The sequence below is a fragment of the Callithrix jacchus genome, chromosome 4 (genome assembly GCF_049354715.1).
Source record: "Callithrix jacchus isolate 240 chromosome 4, calJac240_pri, whole genome shotgun sequence".
NCBI lineage: Eukaryota > Metazoa > Chordata > Mammalia > Primates > Cebidae > Callithrix > Callithrix jacchus.
The window spans coordinates 93,374,863-93,397,981 of record NC_133505.1 but is presented as its reverse complement, the minus strand read 5'-3'; the positions used below and the strand labels follow the sequence as shown (position 1 = coordinate 93,397,981).

At 38.6% G+C, this 23,119-nt stretch overlaps 2 protein-coding genes across 4 annotated transcripts in view; both read right to left on the bottom strand.

Annotated features, from left to right (window-relative positions):
• Window positions 1-7,057, bottom strand: part of C4H6orf163 (chromosome 4 C6orf163 homolog) — a 29,583-nt gene extending 22,526 nt beyond the window's left edge. Inside the window, exons 1-3 of the mRNA XM_035296301.3 lie at window positions 6,278-7,057; window positions 1,889-1,983; window positions 337-444 (exon numbers count right to left, since the gene is read on the bottom strand). Coding sequence (XP_035152192.2) covers window positions 337-444; window positions 1,889-1,983; window positions 6,278-6,425 — 351 coding nt within the window. The 5' untranslated portion in view covers window positions 6,426-7,057. The remainder of the gene's footprint in view (window positions 1-336; window positions 445-1,888; window positions 1,984-6,277) is intronic.
• A 2,132-nt stretch (window positions 7,058-9,189) lies between these two features.
• SMIM8 (small integral membrane protein 8) lies at window positions 9,190-22,645 on the bottom strand. 3 transcript variants are annotated; one of them, XM_035296303.3, is made up of 4 exons: window positions 22,593-22,645; window positions 20,553-20,573; window positions 14,208-14,367; window positions 9,190-11,323 (listed from the first exon to the last, which is right to left on the bottom strand). In XM_035296303.3, the coding sequence occupies exons 2-4, from the start codon at window positions 20,567-20,569 to the stop codon at window positions 11,165-11,167; spliced, it is 336 nt and encodes a 111-aa protein (XP_035152194.1). In that variant the 5' UTR covers window positions 20,570-20,573; window positions 22,593-22,645; the 3' UTR covers window positions 9,190-11,164. The 3 variants fall into 3 exon arrangements, with proteins under 3 accessions (XP_035152194.1, XP_078225874.1, XP_008992989.1); XM_078369748.1 differs by lacking the exon at window positions 20,553-20,573 and having other exon boundaries at window positions 22,112-22,614; XM_008994741.5 differs by lacking the exons at window positions 20,553-20,573; window positions 22,593-22,645 and adding an exon at window positions 20,661-20,848.
• Window positions 22,646-23,119: the final 474 nt, after the last annotated feature.

Here is a 23,119-nt window from a genome sequence, read left to right as displayed (position 1 = left end):
ACATTCAACAACTAACCACACAATCATTTATTTAATTACAACAGTGAAGACTGATATGAAAAAGATCAGAGTGTCATGCACAGTATGTGGGTGGCAAGGCAAGGTTTGTCAGGCAAAGCTTCCCTTGGGAAGTAAGCTAGGTGTTCTTCTTCACTCATTCATCAATGCTCCAGAGAGCTCAGCATCTCTTGTGAGAACTTTCCAGGGTTCCCAGCTAATGGTCATGAAACACCAACCTAGATTTTACTTATTATTTTTTTCTCATTCCCTTGCCAACTTTTTTCTTTTTACTAATGTAAGTACTTTTAAAAGACAAAAATAAGCCACTATAAAAACCTGTATATCTTTTTGATGTTCCTCTTTCAAAATCTGAATTTCAATTTTGTGTCTTTCATTTGCTTCTTCAAGTGCTTTCTCCACTGCTTGTTTTTGAAGTTCATTAGCCTTTGAAAGAAAGAGTCCATTTATCTATTAATATATCAGAATAAGCACAAAGCAACATGTCTTACTGGGATGTTGGTAAATCAGGTTTTTAAGTTTATTGAAAATTAGCAACCACCATGGAATCCCTAATTTCTTGCCCCATTCCTATCTCAAATGTCTCATAGCAAACTGTCTGCCTTAGCCAGAGATGCTCTAACGCATCCCAATCCATGGCTAGCTTTGCTGTTTCTGGAATCACTAATGGCAAGTCAGTTTTACTATATGTAGACTGCTGGGTTGCCTTTCCTCTTTGGCACTTTATTCCTTGCTTGATTGACTCTCAAAGTAACATATGTGCATTGTGGAATATCTGGAAAACACAGTAAAGTGAAAAGATGCACAAAGCTAGAAGGAGCTGAGTAAAGAGGCTGGTTCCCCACATCAGGTCTTCAGAAAGAACTTTATTTGAAGAGAGTACACAGAACACTAGATCAACTTATATTCAAATTGTGGACTACTCACAAAAGCATCACCTTGTATTAGGATGTATAATTGATGGTTCACAATCAGTCTGAATTTTACCACTAATAAAAGTAGATGACTACAAAGATTTTGAGATAAATCAAAATCTGGGGTATGCAGAACTGGAGTATTATGTATGTTCAAAATATCTTCATAGTAAGCTTTTGCTGGCATTAATACTGGACAATGCTATTTGCTATAATGTCTATTTTATAAAGAAACTGAGAAACATTGTTCTAAGCACTGTGGCTTGTTCTGCTTTCAAGGAGCTGTAATTCTCTTTAGGAAGTTATTGATGTCATTCTATGATTGGAAGAAGTGGGGCTGCAGGATTGAAGCTTTGCTTCAGTTTGATGCCTTGGATACCACTGTTGAGCCCTGATATTCAAACTGCCCTTACAGTATTCAGCAGTTGTATGAACAAGGTGTCAAGGATTTGAGAGAGAGGGGAGGAAAAGGGGAGTAGGCCATAATGAAGCATTTTAAAAAACAGGGGTATTACATGCTCCACAAATGGATGGTCTATATATTAAATGTTAGGCCATAAGAAACAACTATTGACAAGAAGTCTTCTTAGTTCTTTTTTTCTTTTAGTTTTGGTTTCATTCAAATGAGAATAAAGGGAGCAGGAGTCCTTTATACAGAGGGCAGCTGAGAAGGAAGGAAATGTGTGATGATGCCGGCTTCTTAATAAGCCCTTACTGTGTGCCAGGCACATTATTTCATTGAACCCTCCCAACTATCCCATAGAAAGAGTACTATTATTACTCTTATACAATGAAGCAACCAAGACTACAGAGGTTGTAGAACTTGCCCACAGTCCCACGGCCAGCCAGGATTCAGTCAGTTCTGATTCTACTACACTATATGACTGTTTCAGACAAATCCAGAATGTGGAAGAACTGTAAAGATGGAATTTAGGTTCATGTCTAACTTCTTTTACCTGAGCCCATACTTCAGCTTCTGCTTTTGCAATGCATTCTCTGAGTATATCTTCTTGAAACTGTTCTTCTTTTTCCAGAATATTTGCCCCAGTATCTGTGTGTTTGAAGAGAAAGGGTCACAAACCTCCACCGACTGCTTCCTGGCTTTCCTTTCCACTGTTATCTAGTCATTTATGAGGGCTGTTTAGGAGATACATCCTTATAGGAGATGCCAGTATATATATATTTCAAAGATACCCATTGAAAGGGTAAGTTTTTCTCTAACTGATTAGGAAGGAATTCACAGAATAGAGGAATTCACAGGCCTGAATAGAGTTGGTCATTCATCTCATCACACCCAGGCCACACAGCAGATAACTGAGGAGGTGAAATAAATGCCCTGTGGAAAGAACACATTTTGTACACCCAAAGTAGAATGATGAGTGAATATTCAAGAGGTCTTAGCACATTATACAGATCTCTCTCCCTGCTCCTATGTGGGTGCTAGGGCTAGCATCAGAAGAGCAGAAGTGAAATGCCTTCAACACATTACATAGCTTTCTTTAGTGTGTGGTTCTTTTTGAGTTTAACTGCTTCAGTGTGGAGTGAGCTAAGGGGTAGAAGTTTAATATTTTTCTGCCAATGATCTAATTTGCCAAATAATATTCCCATAGTAATATCCTGTCTACCCAGACAAGGTAATGAAAGTGTAGGGAGGTTAGAGAACCACACAATATCAGCCAGAGACAGAGCTGAACCTGGTGCCAAGATCTGAGCTCTCTGAGCTGGGCACAGGGTCTTTCCATCTTCTCCTGCCAGAATGGGTTGTCTGAGGTGGCTCATAAACTGTTACAGGAATGACAAACCCTCTGGATGCTGAAATCACACACAGTGATATCTTTCTCTGACCCAAACTCTTAGTCTTTATTCTTTATTCCACTTATTTCTCACATGCTAAATGTGTTGAATTATTAACTTTTCATGTGATTAGGTCTTGATGCTCCATATCCTAAAATTATGAAGCACATCTTATACTGTTGTGTATCTCTGATGGTGCCTAGTTTGGCAATAAGCACAGATAAGACATTTGTGAACATGTGTGTTTTTCTGCCCAATGTTTCTTCTCTCTCTGGATAACAGGATCCATTTCTGTCAAGAACTTCCCTCCCTAACCTTGGGTAGTTCTGGTGGGACTGCCAATTATAGCAACCTTCTTGGCCCTTTTTACCCTCTCCTCCAGGTCACAATAATTGACCAGGATTGGGCAAATGCTCAAGACTGTTAACTCGGCTCTTGCCAAGGATTTTATGTAAGGATGTAAGGAGAATATAGGTCTTTTTCCACTAGGATTTCTTTTCTTTTTCTCTTTTGGATAGGGAGTCTTGCACTGTCACCCAGGCTGCAGTTCAGTGTCGCCATCTTGGCTCACTGCAACCTCCGCCTCCCAGGTTCAAGCAATTCTTCTGCCTTAGCCTCCCGAGTAGCTGTGATTACAGGTGCCTGCCACCATGCCTGGCTAATTTTTGTATTTTTAGTAGAAATGGGTTTTCACCATGTTGGGCAGGCTGGTCTTGAACTCTTGACCTCAAGTGATCAGCCCACCTTGGCCTCCCAAAGTGCTTGAATTATAGCATGAGCCACTATGCCTGGCCTTACTCTAGGATTTCTAAGCTGAAGGAAATAGATTTTTTTAAATTGCATTTTAGGTTTTGGGGTACCTGTGAAGAACATGTAAGATTGTTACATAGGTACACATATGGCAGTGTGATTTGCTGCCTTCCTCCCCATCATCTATAACTGGCATTTCTCCCCATGCTATCTCTCCTCAACTCCCCACCCCTTGCTGTCCCTGGTGATAGATTTTTTGAGCTATCTGGATACATATGCCTCCTTTCCCAGCTGCTGGAGTAAGTCTAGCTGCAGCAGTAAACCATTAAGCCAACTCACTAAAGGAGTTAGACAGATTGAAAGCTTTGATGCCAGATCCCCCCTGGGTTTCTCACTTAAAAGGGTCAAGATATTCCATTTTATGTAGTCTATTCTAAGTTATGTTTCTGTCAGTAGCAATTAAAAGTATATGTTTGGTGGCATAGAGTCTTTGCTAGTACTTCATCAGTGAATCTTAAAAACACAGGGCAGCAAATATTATGGCAGAGATGGACACATACCGCAAAAGCCCAACATCATGTAGAAATAATCAGAAAAGATTTTCTAGGATGAAATGTGACTAAGCATGGACCATCAACGTGTTGAACTTCATAAAAATGTGATACAAGTGTAGGCTACCACTATCCTCTTTAATGTTTAAATCCCATCACTTTATATTAGTTGTCCTCAACCCTGATTGTACAAAAGTATCCCTGCAAAGCTTTTTTAAAAAATGCACATACTGTAAAAGGAACAAACTATTAATAAACAACTTGGATGAATCTTAAAGGCATTGTGCTGAGTGAAAAAAGCCAATTTCAATGGGTTATATAATGTATGATTCTGTTTAGATAGCATTCTTACAGTGATAACATTATAGTGATGGAGAACAGATTAGTGGTTGCCAGGGGTCCAAGTTTGGGGAGAAGAGAGTGACAATTAAGGGGTAACATGGGGGAGTTCCTTTGAGATGATGGAACAGCTCCATGTTGTGATTGTGATGGTTGTTACATTAATATATACATGTGATACAATTCATAAAACTCTATGCTAAGGGGGAAAAAAGTATACATAACGTCTGTACCTGAATTAATAGTATTGTTTCAATGCCAATATCCTGGCTTTGACAAAGTACCAGGATTATGTCAGATATGGAAGCTAGGTGAAGGGCACAAGGGAACTCTGATCTATTTTACAACTTGTGAGACTTAAACTATCTCAAAATAAAAAAGGTTATTTAAATGTGAAGAAAAAAATACACACGCTTAGTCCTGACTGTAGAGGTCCTAATTTAGTGGCTCTATGTTAGATTAGTATTAAATCCAGTGGGTCTGTGTTTCGATATCTGTACTAATATATTTTCAAAGTTCTATACAGTGCACTGCTAAGATTGAGAACCAGTGTACTATGAAATACTCAGTAGCTCTTCTATGGACATTTCAACATGCTTTTGAACTTACTTATAAAGAACAGAGAATTTAGACTTTTTAAAAAACTTAAAACAGTTCAATGACAAATAAAGGCCATTGAATGGAAAAGATTAATTTCTAACAATAGATTTAACTTATCCATTTAAGGTTTGGGTTAGATATTCCATAAGGCATAAGGAATCAATCATTAAGGTGTATCTAAGAATGGAGAAACACTGTCTTGGGTATGAAAAGTCAAATCACTTTAGAGATTATAATGAATCATTCATACTAAGCATTTACTAACTGCTAAAAAAACAATTTTGGTATTTATGTTTTTGAATATGATTCCAATTTGATCTCCCCCCTACATTTTAGTGGTTTTTCCCCCAAACACATCTGCTCTTCAACTTCTCATATTTTCAAATATCAGGAGTGAAATAAAATCACCCTTCATTTACCATTTTAAAGGAAGAGAGGATCAGATAAGTATTTTGAGAGTCCTTAGGAAAATACTTACAAGGCCCAAGGTCAGATTGAAAACTCTTATGGGGATAAAAGCGAGACAGAAAGCTATAGTACAATTTGATTTGCTTATGTATTATATATACATATGTATGCACAGTAAATGTTCTCATGTTATCTATATGTAACTACTTTCATGCCACATTTATTGGGATTTTTTTTTTTGAGGCAGAGTCTCGCTCTGTCACCTAGGCTGGAGTGCAATGGCATGATCTCAGCTCACTGCAACCTCCACCTCCTGGGTTCAAGTGATTCTCTTACTTCAGCCTCCCAAATAGCTGGGATTACGGGCACGTGTCACCACACCTGCCCAATTTTTTTTTTAGTAGAGACAGGGTTTCACCATGTTGGCCAGGCTGGTCTTGAACTCTTGGGCTCAAGCAATCCGCCCACCTCGGCTACCCAAAGTGCTGTGATTACAGGCATGAGCCACCATGCCCATCCAATTAGGGTATTATTTAGAGATAATATTTCCTCTCCTACACATACTGAAGGTACCCAAGTATGGCCAAGGGCAAAATGAACTCACATTTACTATTATGTGCCAGGATTTATAATAGATACAAATACTTCATTAAAGTACCCTAATAACCTGTAAGATAGGTATTAATATCTTTATTTCCATATAAGCAGACAAACTGAGAGGCTAAATACCTGCCCAATACACACAACTGTTAAGTGGAGAAGCTGTATTCCAACCTCTATTATTTTTAAACATCCCAGTAGGGACAAGAACGATGAAGAGAAAAAAGCTGATAAAAGTTTATGTAACAGAAAGAATGAAGGCTATGAAGTGTTAGAACAAAGGAAAACAATAAAGTCACTTACCTAGTATGTCTTTGTGAGTGTAAAAGCGTGTCTTAAGTGGCTTGTATTCATGGATCCGTGTGAAGGTTTTTCCAAAAGGGGCTGGTGGAATTATTTTATTACAAACAGCACAGCAAACAAAGTTTGTGTAATCTGAATTTCTGATCATAGTTAAATATCGTGTGTCTTCTGCTATTTACAGTTAAAATAATCTTAGAATCAGAAAAAGACGTTTCAAGAAAAGCTGAAAGTTTAAGAAAGCTGGAAGAGGCTGAGTTTTAGGATAATGCTAGAGGCTGGTAAGGATGAAATGATTCACATGATTAGGCAGTGGTTATGTGCCTAACATTAAAGGAATGGTACCAAAAGCCCCTGCCATAGAAGGTGTAGGCACCAGATTTGGGAAGATTTAAGCAGTTGCTCCTTCCCAGACTCTAGCATTAAATTGTTAACTTTCTTAGCAACTGTTGCTAGGTAAGACAAGCTTTGCTCATAAAAGCAACTTCAAATAATGACAAAAGGGAACATGATATAGCCATTCATTTTCCTGCTACTTTCTATATTAGTTTCCTATTGCTGCTGTCTTACTCTGTTTTCTGTTGCTTATAATAGAATACTTGAAACTGGATAGCTTATAAAGGAAATTATTTCTTACAGTTTTTGGAGGCTGAGAAGTCCAAGGTGGAGGAGCTGCATCAGGTAAGAATCTTCTGGATGGTGGGAACTCGCTGGGGTGGTACAGGGTAAGACATGGCCAGGGGCTAAGCTCGCATGCTAGCTCAGGCCTCTCTTCCTCGTCTCATAAAGCTGCCAGTTCTCTTCCCATGAGAATCCATTAATCCCTTAATCCATTAATCCCTGTGAATAAATTAACTCACCTTTTAAAGGCCCCACTTCTCAATATTATCACTTTGGGGATTAAAGTTCAACATGAGTTTTGCAAGGGACAAATATTCAAATCATAGCACCATTGTGACAAATTAACACAAACTTCATGGCTTAAATGTAACACAAATTTATCCTCTTGCATTTCTGGAGATCAGAAGTCTAAAATGAGTGTTAGGGACTAAAATCAAGTTGTTAGAAGGGCTTGTTCCTTCTGGAGGTTTCAGAGGAGAATCTGATTCTTTGCCTTTTCCAGCAGGCCATTCATATTCCTTGGGCTCATGGCCTCTCATCATATAGTTTTTTCTCCCTGTGCTTCCTCGGTGACACTGTCTCTTCCTCCGATCTTTTGCCCTGCTTTAAGGACCTTGGTGATTATACCAGGTCCATCTAGTTAATCCAGGATAACCTCCCCGTCTCAAAATCCTAAACTTACCCATATCTGTAAAGTCCCTTTTGCCATATAAAGTAACATATTGACAGGTTCTAGAGATTAGGATCTGGACATATTTACAGGAAAGGAGGGTATTAGTCAGCCTACTACACTTTCTTTTAAATGGGTTTTTAAAGAATTAATTTATTTTAAGGCCAACAGTGGAGGTAATTTCTTTTAGGTTTTTAACAAACGTGATGTTTTGGTGCCATGGTAATAAAACTGGGATATATTATGGTATCTGGAAGGAGAAATTACTTTAACTAAGTCAGCATTCTAAATGATGAAGCCTGGTTTTAAAAAAATCACAGTTAACTAATTTGTTCCTATAATTTTAGAAAACAGCCATAGAAATTCTGCCTATCACAAATATCTGGACAACTGATTACACCAAGTCATTTTTAAAAATTGCCTGACAATGTCATATGCTGCATCTATTCAGGAAGACCATTTTATAATAAGTGAATGCCATCAGTGAAATTAATTTCAACAATATGACTCCCATAGGGCCCTGAGCTAAGTGTACCACAAGTTACACTTTAATTTATATTGACACATACGGCCTGATAACTGACTGATGACTTTAAGTAACTATCAAATTGTGCCAGGTTTGATTTCGAGAAAAGGGTTAACTGGGACTTGGAGAGGAGTTAAAAACAAAGAGATGAATTTGTACTGAGAATGGGAACTACTGTATACACACAGTTTATCATCTGGATTGAGAACTGAGGCTACTTGTGCCAATGACTTTCCTGTGTGTTACTAGAAATTCTTGCCCAGATGGGAGGGTAACTAACTGGCCTTGATTTGCCTGGGACTGCCCTGTTTTAAAACTGAAAGTCCTGAACTGTCTTAGTGTCTGCCAAATTGGAAGAGTTGGACCCCCCATGGAAGATAGGGCTATAAAACCAATAAATAATTTCAGTGTTTGCCTTAGGAAATCCTTGAAAACCAATTTATCAAATGGATAGCTTGCTGATCTAGGCAAACAGCTCTTCCATCAAAACATGAAATTACTCCCCTAGGTAGAGTTAAATATTCACTTAACATTTATCAAACAGTAGTTTGCTAATCAAGACTTGCTTCAAGATCTCATCTGTTATGTTGGGTACCATGTTCATTCTCAACCAGATTCCTGCATGGAAAGATCCTTCTTTAATCACTTGAACTCAGACCTCAAACACTTTAATATCTTCCCCTGACCATCCCGTTCTTAAATACAGCTAACTTTGTAAAAGTGGTATTTCCCCTTAGTGCAGATTTAATAAGCTTAGTTTTGTTTGATCATCCAGTTGTTCCAATGGTCTTTTGGGGGAGCTGGCAGTTAACAATCCTTTACATAATTCTGTTTTAAAGTACAGGAGTGTTTCTCTACTTAAGATCTAAACTTACTTTTAAGGGCTAATGTGGCTGCTTTATTATTATGTGGACATTTACACATAGGAGGTGGTATAGTCTGGTGAAAAGATCCCTAGACTTTAGAGCAAGAAGATACAGGTTCCAGTCCTTTCTGAGAATCACCATGTTCTTTGGCAGATCTCTTAGCCATTCTCAGGCTACTTTCTTAACCATAAACTGACAGGTTTAGATCAGGTGAAGTTCAATGTTCAGAATCTTCAGACTATTTAAAAGTTGTTTTATTTTTGATGGCTATACCCTAATTCAACAGAGAAAGGATGAAAATATCAACACATAGCCAGGCAGACTTTGACACTCAGCATACACAAAGGCTGTCCTACAACTTGTAGCCACTCTGTAAAAAGTATTATAGTTAGGTAATCGTTCCTAAAATTCAATATGATTCTCTCCTCACGCCACTTTTCACAACTCTGTGCTTGACTGACTCTAGTTACTTTGGTTCATTCACGTACACGTTACATGACTTAAGTCTGTACCTTGTACAGTTTCTGCTGCCCTTCTGCCCTGCAATCTTTTGACAGTTCACACAATACCTCCTCTGCCACCAAACATCAACTTATTCTGTTGAATATAGCAATGTAACATTAAATGCATAAGTTAAAAACAGAAGAACCCTAGTTCTGTGACAACCAAAATACATAAGGAAACCAAAAACAAAGGACAATGTTTACATGAAAAGGCATTTTGTTTCACTGAAGTGCATTTTAAAGTATATGAAGTACATTATACAGAGAGGCACAGCAAATAAATATATATTTGGGGCTCAGTAGTAAAGATTTTATTTAGTTCCATGTAAATTCAATTAGTTAAGTTCTTTAATATTTACAAATCATACATTATTACATTTTCATGTACCTTGCAAAACCACAATAAGTATGACAAATTAAAAATAGCATTATGATAAACTCTACCTGTGCTGTTATTATTACTTGGTAATATTAATAACTGAAGCAAAACTTCAGAGGTGAGATTTACTACTGAGGCCCAATTACAACGATTTGGAGAATTAGGTATACATCTAGAAATGAAAGAGGTCCAGAAAGAATCCTGTGAGAAAGATTTGAATTCTGTAAGTCAGAATCTGGCCAGACATAGGGGCCCAGCCTTGACCTCTGTCCTAGGCCCCTGGGCCAGGTGCCAGGACAGCGAAGGCCTTTCTGCTGCCCGCTCCAGTGGTTGCTAATTATGGGGCTGGGCTTTGTTTAGACTCATTTGTAGCATCATTTCTGTCCCCACTTCCATAAAAGAATGCTTCAGAGAATAAGAAACATTCTGAAAAGAAAAAAACAAAAAGGTCTGCTGGCATATAAACCTCAAAAGAAAAAAATATATATGTAAGGTAAACCTGGTACAATAAGGAGACCTCATCTATTTCTTATCTATTGAGTAGTTCTAGTTTTTAAATGAACTGTAAGTACACTGGGTCTTATGTTTATAACAGGTAATATTTAGTTGTAGTCAAAAACATCATACCTCATTATAACATACTTTTTGTTTTAAAGGAAAACTCCAATTACTCTGGGATATTATTTTATTTAATCTTTATTTTAGTAGCTGAGTGGAAGGATCTTTTTAATTAAAATAAAATTCTGGACCAAAAATAGCTAAAATGGAAACTGAAATATATGAACCATGTGTGACACTATAATAATAACTACTTGCCAGAGCCAACTCAGTTTTTCATATCTCATATTTTTAATAGTGACTTCAGGCTTTAAAATTTGTATTTCATTTTATTTAAAAATGTAAGTTCTATGTCAGGAAGAACATAGTTATTTTGCAAATAGCAAAATACAACTAAACTCTCATGACAGCTGCACCAGTGTAATTCAACTTAAAATATTTAAAACATCGTGCAAATTTAACAGCATGGTTCTTTCATTATACAGAATTTAATAATTAACAAAAACAACTTCTATTCTCATGGCACTTTTATAAGAGGATTTAAGGAAAGAAAAATATTATGAAGCTCACTCTGTGGAAAAAAGAATGAGATAATGGCTGCAGCTGTGAAAGGACAAAATTTATGACAGTTGTATGGTTGCAATTGCTGTCTTCTCTCTTCATTAGCATATTCTAGAACAAGAAACATGATACTGCACACTCATAAAGTCTTTCAGTTGAAGATTTCAGAGCCCTTAATAAAGGTCCATCTGCAGTAACCAGCACTACTAATCCCATTTAGATGTTTTCCGCCTCATGTAACTGTGCCCCTCACTATCAATAGCTTCATAGAGGTCCTTTTTATTCTCTTGTGTTGCATGTAGATAACCAATATATGCCACGCAAAGTGAAAGAGTTACCAATCCAAAAGCCATTACAGGTTTGTTCTGTCAAGAAAAAAGAAATTATAAAGCTTCATTAAGGCTAACAATTTGAGGAGACTCAAATAGCAATTGCACTTTCCTCCTGACGTGCCACATCTTTATTACAACACTAGCATTACCATGGCAACATTTCAATTATAATCATTTATTCAGTTCTTTATTCAATTAGCTAAACTACTGATTACCTAGAGATTATAGAAGACTCTTGCTTCTCCTCTCCAGTCTTCCTCCCAACTACACCCTGACATCTCAGACCTCTACCTTCAGGAAGGTGATAGCTGGGAAAGGACTGGGCCAGGAGAACTGTCAGGGAACTTCTGAGTTTTCAGTGTTGAAGTGGAGAAACTGCTTAACCTCCTGGGTCCTGAATCCAAGTCTCTCATTTGCAAACCTCATTTTATTAGGAAGTGAGTAATGAAGTACACATGCTATTCTTCTTGCCCAAGTCATAAATAACTGGCAAAAATCCTCATATATTAGGCACAGAAATAATGATGATGTATACACTCTTTACTGGGAACCTATTCTATTACCTCAAGAAATTTAGTGATTGGAACAGATATTATGCTGTTAACCTTCATTTACTCTTGGACAATCCAAGGCCATAAGAGGCAAAGTGATGCTTTCAGTTTAAAACCCATACACGGTAAAGCTGGGTTGTTGCTGTTATTATTTTTAAGAGACAGGATCTCACTCTGATGCCCAGGCTGGAGTGCAGTGCTGCAATCACAGGTTACTGCAGTCTCAAACTCCTGGGCTCAAGTGATTTTCCTGCCTCAGGCTCCCAAGTAGCTGAGACTACATGTGTGCACCACCATGCCTGGCTAACTTTTTGTATTTTTAATAAATACAAGATTTCACCACGTTGGCCAGGCTGGTTTCGAACTCCTGACTTCAAGTGATCTGCCCGCCTCGGCCTCCCAAATTGCTGGGATTAACAGGTGTGAGCCACCGTGGCCAGTCTAATTTTAAATTTTTGTAGAGATAGAGTACCATTATGTTGAACTCCTGGCCTCAAGAGATCCCTCTACCTCAGCCTCCCAAAGTATTGGGATTGGAGGCATGGGTAATGATGTAATGATGCCCAGACCAAAAAAAAAAAAAAAAAAGCTTTTAAATATAGGAAAGATATTCACAACTCCAGAGAAGTATTTTATGTATTAACTTTGTTATTCCTGAAACTGTACCTTAGACCAAGCACTTCGCGTGTTCACACTCAAGAATTGGCCTTTCTTAGGTCAACGTAAATGCACAGTAGTGATACAAAGAATAGTTTCTGCTTCTGTCACCATACCTGCTGTACCACTACTGAGAAAGAAAAGAAACTCTTTAACTGAGGAATGTAAGCCCCTTTTGAATTACCAGGCCCAGAGAGGCATTGGAATGAGATAGTAATCATGTCTTGGGCTAAGTAATAATTCTGAAGCGCTTGCTATGTGGGTTCTGGACTGACACCATCAATAGCTATACATTAACCTTACAATGCCATCCGCTAGACATCATAACTTATACCCTATAGTTCACAATGCAGAGTCATTACTAATCAATATCATTTCTGCAAACCAATGAAAATTACTGAAAAGCAACTTTTGTACTTGTGCCCTCTCCTGATTCATCTTTTTTCTTAAAAACTCCAGCCTCTCCTTTGTTCTCCAGAGCACTTCCCAAGGTTACTCTGAAGTGTTTCCCAGGCTGCAGTCCTCAATGTTGGCCCAAATAAACTTTCTACCTATATTAATTTGCCTCAGTTTCTTCCTTTAAGTGACATTTCTATTTCAAATCTTAATCACAAAAGAATAAGGGTCAAACTTTTTCACTTAGATGAACACCTAATAAAGAACACAGACTAAGCAGTTTAAACGTACAATTCTTGAAATGCTTTTAGCAATTAAAAGAACACATTAGTTCAAAGCTTTTAAAATATTTTACCTTGATTTAATGATCTGATTAAGTTGACCTATTTAACTTTAAAACAGTTTACACTCCTATGTTAATAAAATTCTAATCAGATTCAACACACTAAAATTTTATATTTTAATTTAATTTTATGTTTATTTTAAAATAGTATTTACATTTATTTAAAAATAAACTTCAGCCAGACGGGCCTGGTGGCTCATGCCTGTAATCCCAACAATTTGGGAGGCTGAGGTGGGAGAATCGCTTAAAGCAGGGAGTTGAAAACGAGCTTGGGCAACATAGTGAGACTCCATCTCTACAAAAAATTTAAAAAATGAGCCAGGCATGACAGCGTGCACCTGTAGACCCAGCCACTCTGGAGGCAGAGGTGTGAGGATCACCTGAGACCAGGAGTTGAAGCTGCAGTGAGCTATAATTGCACCACTGCACTATAGCCTGGGTGACAGAACCTCTAATAAGGAAATAAATACATGAATTTCATCAAATCAAATGTTTTGGAATTTTTCACAAAGTATCTATAATATTGCTTAGATAAAAACATTACCTACCGACTAGAATTGCAGTCTGTAAGAATGGTCATATTTTCATTTTGGTTTCCTTGCTTAAGTGGAAGGTCTTATTTACCTTATAGTAACTAATCAAACAACAAAAGTTGTCTTCAAATTAATGCAACTAATAAAATAGTACTTTAGATAGTTTGAGAAGCCGATCCATTAAAGGGCAACCATTTTCCTCAAATATCCTTAAAATATTTACTTTCAAATGTCCTTAAAATATTTACTTTTATATGTGTATTTATATGTGAAACAACATTTTCAATCATCCTTCCATCTGCTTTTATTCACAGAGAAGTCTTATTTGTCAACGTAAAATTTCTAGGATAAAACCAATTACAAGAAAACTAGAACTTTCTATTTCTGACAGTCTGGTTGGATTAAACATAAAGCCTTATCTTGTATGTATTTCTTACAGGTTTAATGAAGAGCTCTGGATTCACAGCACGAAATAAGGTTGTTGTGCGCACTCCTCTGAGCCCTGGGCTTTCAAAGTCTTTCTCTTTGGGTGCTTCTCTTTTGAATGTTGGAGGCTCAGGTGCTGAAGACATCTTAATCAATGATGATTTATTATACCTAAAAACAAAACAATATGTTTTTTTCCCTTTATAACTGTACTTCTCTAATAAATTTCTTTAACAAGTCATTTTTTTTATCATGCATGTTGCAGGGAATAAAAAGTCATTCTTAAATTATTTATTTGAATTCTAACCCAGATACATACCAAATGTGATAGTAAATTATCTTATTGCTTTGTATAATGCACTTTGTAAATGGTGCTTTCATTCATGATTTTAATTTTCATCTCAAAAGAGGTGGGTAAATGTTGTTTTGCTACTTTTCAACTGGTCTGAGTCACATCATATCACACGGAAACAGGACTAAGAGTAGGTGAGGCCAGTAGGTTATCCGTTCACTTCATTTCCTTGTTTTCCGGCTTCCTCACCTTTCAACAGTCCCTCCAGAACACCAACCTGAGGAAAGGACCATCATTCCTTCGCTCATTATCTTCTCCTACAGATTCACTCCTGGCCAGTTTCCCCTACTGCTCCTCTTTCTTCCTCCATTAGCCCACCCACATACTCATTTTCCCAGGCACTCCTCCTTTGCCAATCAACAACTTTCTGGGTTGGTCATGCCCTGCTATCTCCTTAATCTGAATATCCTTTTTTATCTTAGTTACTCTAAATCTATCCTATTAAATCCAAGTGTGTCTTCTGACTTCTGGTTTTCCTAGCTGAAATGTCAGCACTTTGGAAGTATTTTTCTCTTCTAGGTATTATTAGGCAAAAGCTTATTCTTATCATCTCTGCCATCTAATGCTGGGATGAGACATGAGGGTTGAAAGAGAGGAGGTAGAGAAAGCAAGCTTCCAAAGATGGATATTAATAACAATATAGTAAAATTATTTGGGAGAAATGCTGCAACTCACTGTACAGTAAATGTTATAAAAGAGCCAAACATTCATATTTAAACACACATTGGGGCTTTGTTTGTACAAGTATTCTTTTTTTTTTTGAGACAGTCTTACTCGATTGCCTAGACTGGAATGCAGGTGCAGTGCCACAATCATAACTCATTGCAATCTGCAACCTCGAACTCCCAGGCTCAAGTAATCCTCCCACCTCAGCCTCCTGGGTAGCTAGGACTACAGGCATGCACCACAACACCTAGGTAACTATTTTGTGTGTGTGTGTGTGTTTGTAGGGATAGGGTCTTGCTATGTTGCTCAGGCTGGTCTCAAACTCCTGGCCGTAAAGCAATCCTGCCTCTGCCTCCCAAAGTGCTGGGATTATAAGCATGAGCCACGACACCTGGCCAGTACAAGTATTCATTAAGCTTACTATTTTATAGACTTTATAAAATCAATATTTACAGAACTTTGTAGTTAAGGAAAAAACTAGGAGCTTGCTTTTTCAAAATACTTTGTGTTACAATAGTCACTAAATATAAATCTATACCACTTAATTGGGTATGTACCTCAAGAGGAACATCTGCTTGAAGAAAAATGAATGCTCTAGACACTTTCTACACTTGCAAAGACTTCAGAAATGTTCACTGTTGCTGGTTCTCTCACTTATTCCTCAAGCATATTATGCTCTTCATTGTTGCCTTCTTCATTGATATCACCATGGCTTTCTGGTTCAATTTTTACATCAGTTAGCACTCCTGTAGCAACTTCAGGATTTGATAACTTGGGAAATAGTTAAATTACTATCTGTAGCCACACCGTCTTCAAAATCAAACTGGTTTGGGACATCAATGACAAGTAGCAGTTGAGTGCTAGATTGGTTCAAACACCACATTTGGCTGCAGTCTTCTTCCAGGAAGACCTCAGGAGACTCCACAGGAATCAGGCCTGTTTTCTGTTCACACTTCATGACTGAAGATAAATTCATAGACCACCAGGTCTCCACAATCACGTCAATAGCTTATTCACGTTGCTTGTCTCCGTTTTCTCTTCATCCTCTACATTTAGAAAGAGTTGTTCCAGCAACTGCTTTCAGAAGTGAGCTTTCACTGTGCCAATTTTACCCTGATCCAATGGCTGTGTAGTTCAATGGGGGAAAACTCAACCCATACATGATCAAAGTGTGGAGTATGTTGTGGGCAGAGCAACTGTCTATCAGCAAGAAGATACCGTGTATTGCTCCTTGCACTCCCTTGTCAATCTTTATCAGCCATTCAGTAACACATTTCTCATTATTCAGGCATGTGTATTGGCTTAGTAATCACGGGGGAACATTTCTGAAGCACTGAGAGTTAGCTAACTTGCCAAAGACGATTGTTCCCGAATGCATTACAGTAGAATACAGCAATCATCAATCTCTGTTTATTTCCTGTGCAAAGTCTACCTTTGGCGGGCAGCATATGATAAGGTAACAAGGATACCTATTTCATTAGCATTTAAAACTCCATTCAGGCTGGGCAAAGTGGCTCACGCCTGTAATCAGTGTTTTGGGAGGAAGAGGTAGAAGAATTGCTTGAACCCAGAGTTTGAGACCAGCCTGGGCAACATAGCTAGGCTCTGTATCCAAAAAGAAACAAACAAAGAAACAAGCCATTCGAGCTATAACCAGTAATTTGTTTTTGTCTTAAAATTTCTCCTGCACATAAGTTAATAATTTTCTCTACCAAAACAGTGTTTTCTTCACTACAGGCAACTTGTCAAATGATTCCAGAATATGCCTGAAGTTTGTTCAGGCAGCCTGCACTTGCTTGAAACTCATCATGCCTGGATGTTTGTCCCCTCCAAATCTCAAGCTGAATTGTAACCCCCGGTGTTGAACTGAAATCCCCAGGGTTGAAGGTGGAATCTGGTGGGAAGTATCCAGATCATGGGAGCAGATCCCTCATGAATAGCTTGGTGCCATCCTTGTGGTAATGAGAGAGTTCTCACTCTGAATTCACGTGAGATCTGGTTGTTTAAGAGTATGACACTTCCTCCCTCCCCTCTTGCTTCCTGTCTCACCATGTGACATGCCTGTTCCCACTTCATCTTCCAGAACTGAAAGCTTCTTGAAGCCCTCACTAGGGGCAGATGTTGGCACCATGTTTCCTGTAGAGCCTGCTGAACTGTAAGCCAATTAAATCTCTTTTCTTTTCTTTTTTTTTTTTTTTTTTTTTTTTTGAGACTGAGTTTCGCTGTTGTTACCCAGACTGGAGTGCAATAGCACGATCTCAGCTTACTGCAACCTCCGCCTCCTGGGTTCAAGCAATTCTCCTGCCTCAGCCTCCCAAGTAGCTGGGACTACAGGCACGCACCACCATGCCCAGCTAATTTTTGTATTTTTTAGTAGAGACGGGGTTTTACCTTGTTGACCAGGATGGTCTCGATCTCTTGACCTCGTGATCCACCCGCTTCAGCCTCCCAAAGTGCTGGGATTATAGGTGTGAGCCACTGCACCCGGCCATAAATTCTTTTCTTTATAAATTACCCAGCATCAGGTATTTCTTATAGTGATGCAAGAACAGACTAATGCAATGCCCAAGGTTGGCAAAAATCCAATGCTTTCTACAGCATAGTTACGTGCCCATTTCTTGCATGAACCCTATACCATGCAAAAACAGTGACAAAAGAGACCTCACTTTCACTTCTGCTATAGTCCTAGAAACCCTCTTTAAATGTTCTCTTCAATCTTGGCTCAATGTTTTAAAACTGTGAACAGGAGGTGTAGTGGTATTAAATTCCTTTGCTATTTCTCCTGTCTTGTGGCAGCAATCTACTGCTTCTACTACCATCCTTTTTTTCTTCTAAGAAGTACTACTGGTGTTTCATCTTTCTTCTCTTAGCCAGGATGGTATTTATAAATCATGATGGGTTTATAAATATATTTAGAATTTAAGTAACAAATGTTGGCCACCAGGTGCCTATACCAGGTGTCAGTGATGTTTCTCCCTGCGCTAAAAACTTGAGTATAAATGTGGGTACTACAGTTTGGATATTTGTCTCCCAAACCTCACACTGAAATCTGATCTCCAGTGTTGGAGGTGAAGTCTAGTGGGAGGTGTTTGGGCCATGGGGGTGGATCCCTCATGAATAGATGAATACCTTCCCTAAAGGAGGGAGGGAATCAAGTGAGTTCTCACTCTATCAGTCCTCTGGAGATCTGGTTGTTAAAGAGTCTGGCATTTCCCTCTCTTTCTAGCTTCCTCTCTCTTACCATCTGATCACTGCACACACTTGATCATTGTCACCTGCCGCCATGTGTGGAGGCAACCTGAGCCCCTCACCAGAAACATGCTGATACCATCTTCCTGTACAGCCTGCAGAACCATAGTTCCTCAGATCATAGTTTATCACATATACTTTGTGTGGATGATAATGTGCCATGAATTGAGGACTGATGAACTCACTCCACAACTGATGTCCAAAATTATATAAAATTATGTTATATATAATTATATATTAATTTTTATAGTATACATAATTAACATAATAACTTATATGTTAAACAATGATTTATTGTAATATACAATTTACATTATATATTATTATTACTCTATATACTTTATATACTCACCTGGAGTATATAAAATTATATGCTATATATAATTTTGGATTTAAGGTGTGGAGTGAGTTAATCAACCCCCCAGGGAGGGCATTAATCTATTCACGAGGGATCTGCTGCCATTCGTGTGTGTGTGTGTGTGTGTGTGTGTGTGTGTGTGTATGGGGGGGTGAGAAAGATAGAGAGGCTAGTTACAGCTAACAAAAATGTCACTATTTTATAATTAAATGCATGCAGTGATGCTGTTATGAAATTCAACCTATATGAAATGTCTGTAAAAAACTATATATAGTATTCTAACACTAATTGTGATGACTTAATTTTAATTGTAAGATTGCTTTATCTCCTTTTTTCCTTAGCAGAACCTATATTTCTTTTGTAATGAATCAATAAAATAAGCAATCAGGGTAGTACTTGTTATATTGCAACTCCTGGACACCCACATTTACCTTAATAATTCACTGTTTATGTTCAACTCTTTGCTAGAAATGACAAAGAATATTTGGACTGGAAACTCACATATATATTTTAAAAGATTTAATATACCACAATTTCACTGTTATTGACACTTCCCGGAAAGTATGAGAATAACATTTTCTATTATTTATCATTCTTTTATTCTAAGTGGGATAAAACAGCTCAGTTTTATTGCTGCTTCTCCTTTGTGAGCCACAGTCACCGATGTTACGATTCTCCCAAAATTGCATGAACTTATTTATACCATCTATCAAACTAAGAATTTTTAACAAGTATCTGTACTTTGTTAAAAAGAAATACAGGTTACTGAGACCAAAGGGTCTTAGCAGCCAAAAATTTGTTACATGCAACTATACTTAAAAAACAAACAAACAAAAAAACCCCTCCTCTTTAAATAGCAGAAAATTCTTCTGTGTTTCTTCACATGCCGGCTTACAGAGGTGTACAGGCATGGCTAAGGCAGAAATTCAAGATGCGCCAGTTGAATAAATAAAACCGGTAGAATGCAAAACCTTAGTCATTTCTTCACAGATGTGTAAATTATTTTTGGGAAAACAAATCTGTATTTTAACAAGCAAACTTTTAATCTTGAAGTTAAAGCTGACTAGCTATTTTCATGTACAGAACTAATACAAGTTCCATTTTTAAAAGCTGCAGAACTAATCATAAGGTCAAAGTATGGCAATAACTTATTCTGACATTACCCCTCATGTGAACTGTACCTAATACAAAACCAGTTAATGTCTAGCACACTACCATCAGAACTTTCTCAGCCTTCCCAACAGTCTCTCCACCTTCTTCCCTTACTCTTTTCCACTGCAGCTGTCACTCATTTATTTACCGATGATATTGGCCAATCTCTATTTATTATCACTTGCAGATCTATTTATTTTTAAGCTGGTTTAAAAACCTCATTTACTGTGTTAAAACGGTAACCACATAAAACGTACATACACACAGATTAGCAGGAATGATGGGAACCTGGCATTACATTGCTCTTGGCTAAGTAATTTTGTGATTCATTTGTGCGAGGCCTACCTGCAAAATAATTAATCAGGCACCCGGGGCTGTGCAATCTGCCCAGGTGCCCCACTCTTCTTCATTTTTCCATCACCCACTTCTTGTTTCCTTCTCTACACATGATTAGGAAACTATTATTTATCTTTCTTAAAAAAAAAAAAAAAAATAGAACATTTCACACCTGCCTACAAAAAAAGTCTAAACTAAGCTGTATTTACTTCATTTGTTTCTCCCTGGTAAAAGGTTCTTTACCTTTTTCTTCTGTCCATCCTCCTGTGATGGAAGCATGCAATGGAAAAAGAAGCCAAGATAAAGGAGTGCCCATTTACCCAACTCCATGAGAGTCATTTACATCTTTACCTTGAAATTAATAACACAACATGAGAGGCTGTACAGATGGTCCTACGCCAGGAGTCAGGACTAGTCATTTCTGAATGATTTTCCCTCCTTTAGTAAAATTCTTGCTTGGGGGTTTTTCCAGAACACATGACTCCCTATTAATATATTGCACAGGTAAATTAGACCAAGGTATAAAGAATATAAGCATTACTTTAAGGAAAACACTTCATCTTCAAATATACATTTTAGAATAAATAAGCACCTCATTAGAAGACAAATCAAAACAAAATGACCAGAATCATAAAATGGTAAAGAGCAGGAACCTTATCAATAATGAAAACCTTTCATTTAAAAGACTCAGAGAATTATAAAATGGGCAAAATATTTTAATAAAAGTATAATACACTTATAGTTTCACATGCCACCACATTATCTTAATACTTGAGAAACTAACTTGAAGTCTTAATATTTAAGAAATTAACTTGAATATTTAAGACCTGGGGCAGAAAACCTTAAAAATAATTTAAATTAATTCAAACAAGTTTGGGATAGAATCAGAGGACTTTGTGGCTTGAGGAAATCCAGCATAGCTTCAAATTCTCACTTTGCTACTTATAAGCTGTGTGTCTTTGAGTGACAACTCTGATTCTCAGTTTCTACTTTATAAAAGGGACAATACTATCTACTGGATAGATAGGTACTAAATGTATGCATTAAATAAGATGACACATTTCAAAGGATGCAGCAGATGTTCAAAGAATGGTAGCTACTGTCATCCTCACCATTTAGTCTACCTCCCCCTTCTAAACCCCCTTTTGAGAAACCCAGACCCAAGGAGGCTGTGATCATCTAGGTCTCCCAATTTCCAGCCCACCAATATTTTACCACCTCACCCCATCTTACTCCCAAATTGATAAAAGGACTTTGTATGTATAAGATACTACAAGATTCAAGAAACAAAATTATAATCACTTAAGCTTTAAAAATGAATTATATATATGTTGTTTTTACAATAAAATATACTTAAAAAAAAAAAAGTATCTTTCCCGCCGGGCAGAGTGGCTCACGCCTGGGTGGATCGCTTGAGGTCAGGAGTTCAAAATCAGCCTGGCCAACACGGTGAAACCCCATCTCTACTAAAAATACAAAAATTAGCCGGGTATAGTGGCGGGCGCCTATAATCCCAGCTCCTCAGGAGGCTGAGGCACGAGAATCGCTTGAACCTGTAAGGTGGAGGCTGCAGTGAGCCGGGATCGCGACACTGCACTCCAGCCTGGCAACAGAGCGACTCTATTTTAAATAAAACAAACAACAAAAAGTATCTTTCTACCTCTCGTATGTACTCCTTTCCCTGAAAAAAAAAAAAAAAAAAGGAAAGCCTTTGTTGCAGGCAACCTGAGGACGGACAATCTGAGTCTTATCTGGCTTCCCCCAGTGTCATGGGCTACTACGGTTCGCTACGGAAGGCTTACTCAAAGACAGACGCATTGGAAGCCTCCAGAAGAAACTTCATTCAGTTCAGTTCTGCACATTGTGTTGCAGGGCTGAAAAAGCACGAGTGTCCGCACAGTGACAAAAGAAAAGGGGCGTCCCCTGAAAACACCACCTGTTCCCCTATATGTGAGTCTGGTGAACCGGGACACTAAGAAACTGGAGGACAGAGAGAGTTCTCAGGGTGGGGGTGTCCGTGGATGAAGCGCCGAACAGACTGCCTGGCGCCCGAAAAGTGAGTCCCGGAAATGGGCTCCGTGGGGCCAGAGAGCTCCACGACTTGGGGTGCGGGTTCAGGGCACCCACAGAGAGGTAAAGATTTGGGCTGCCTGCGAGGACGCTCCCTCCCTGTGAGGGAGGCCAGCAGGGCGGCCGGGAAGGCCAGAGACGTGGTGGTGCGACCGCCCCGTCCCCTGCAGGCCAGCGCCCCGCTACCCAGCACCACCGCCGCCGCTGCTTTACCTTTCGCGGGGTCACCTCCTCTAAGCTCCGAGACGCCTCGCCGTCCCGCCTACGAGAGAGAGCGGCGGAGCTCGCCCGCCAGGCGCCACAGCGTCCCCTACCTTCCGGAGGCTGCGGGGCGGCGGCGCGGGAATGCGGGGACCAGCCCAGCGCTTGCCCCACGGGTTCGGAGGACCTCGCGCCAGTCCTTGGAGCCTGCGGGTTGGAGTTTGCAAGGGGCATTTTTGCTTTCTTCCCTTTTTGACCTTTAGTTTTCCACCTCCCAGCTTCAAATTACCTTCCAGTTCCGTGTGTATGCTTGAATAAATAAAAGGAGACATCTCCTAGAAGTATGTCTATTTCATGAAAGCGGAAAGCATTACGATTTGGGAAAGAAAGCTAGTTCTGATCTCCTCCTACGCCCATTTTAGGGGCACAGTCATTTAAGTGTAGAGTTAATACTCTGCCATTCCATTAGGGACTTGAGAGTCCAAGATGCAGGATGTATGCAGGTGCAGTTGAGACAAGAACAAACATATGGATGCTGG

What these genes read in the sequence shown, in the direction of transcription:
- SMIM8 (XM_008994741.5), bottom strand. Translation starts at nt 20,728, where the DNA reads ATGACTAGTCCTGACTCCTGGCGTAGGACCATCTGTACAGCCTCTCAT. An exon ending in GTTGTGTTATTAATTTCAAG is followed by an intron (nt 14,368 to 20,660) that starts GTAAAGATGTAA and finishes TTTTGTTTTTAG; the next exon opens with GTATAATAAATCATCATTGA. An exon ending in CAGAGCTCTTCATTAAACCT is followed by an intron (nt 11,324 to 14,207) that starts GTAAGAAATACA and finishes TTTTCTTGACAG; the next exon opens with AACAAACCTGTAATGGCTTT.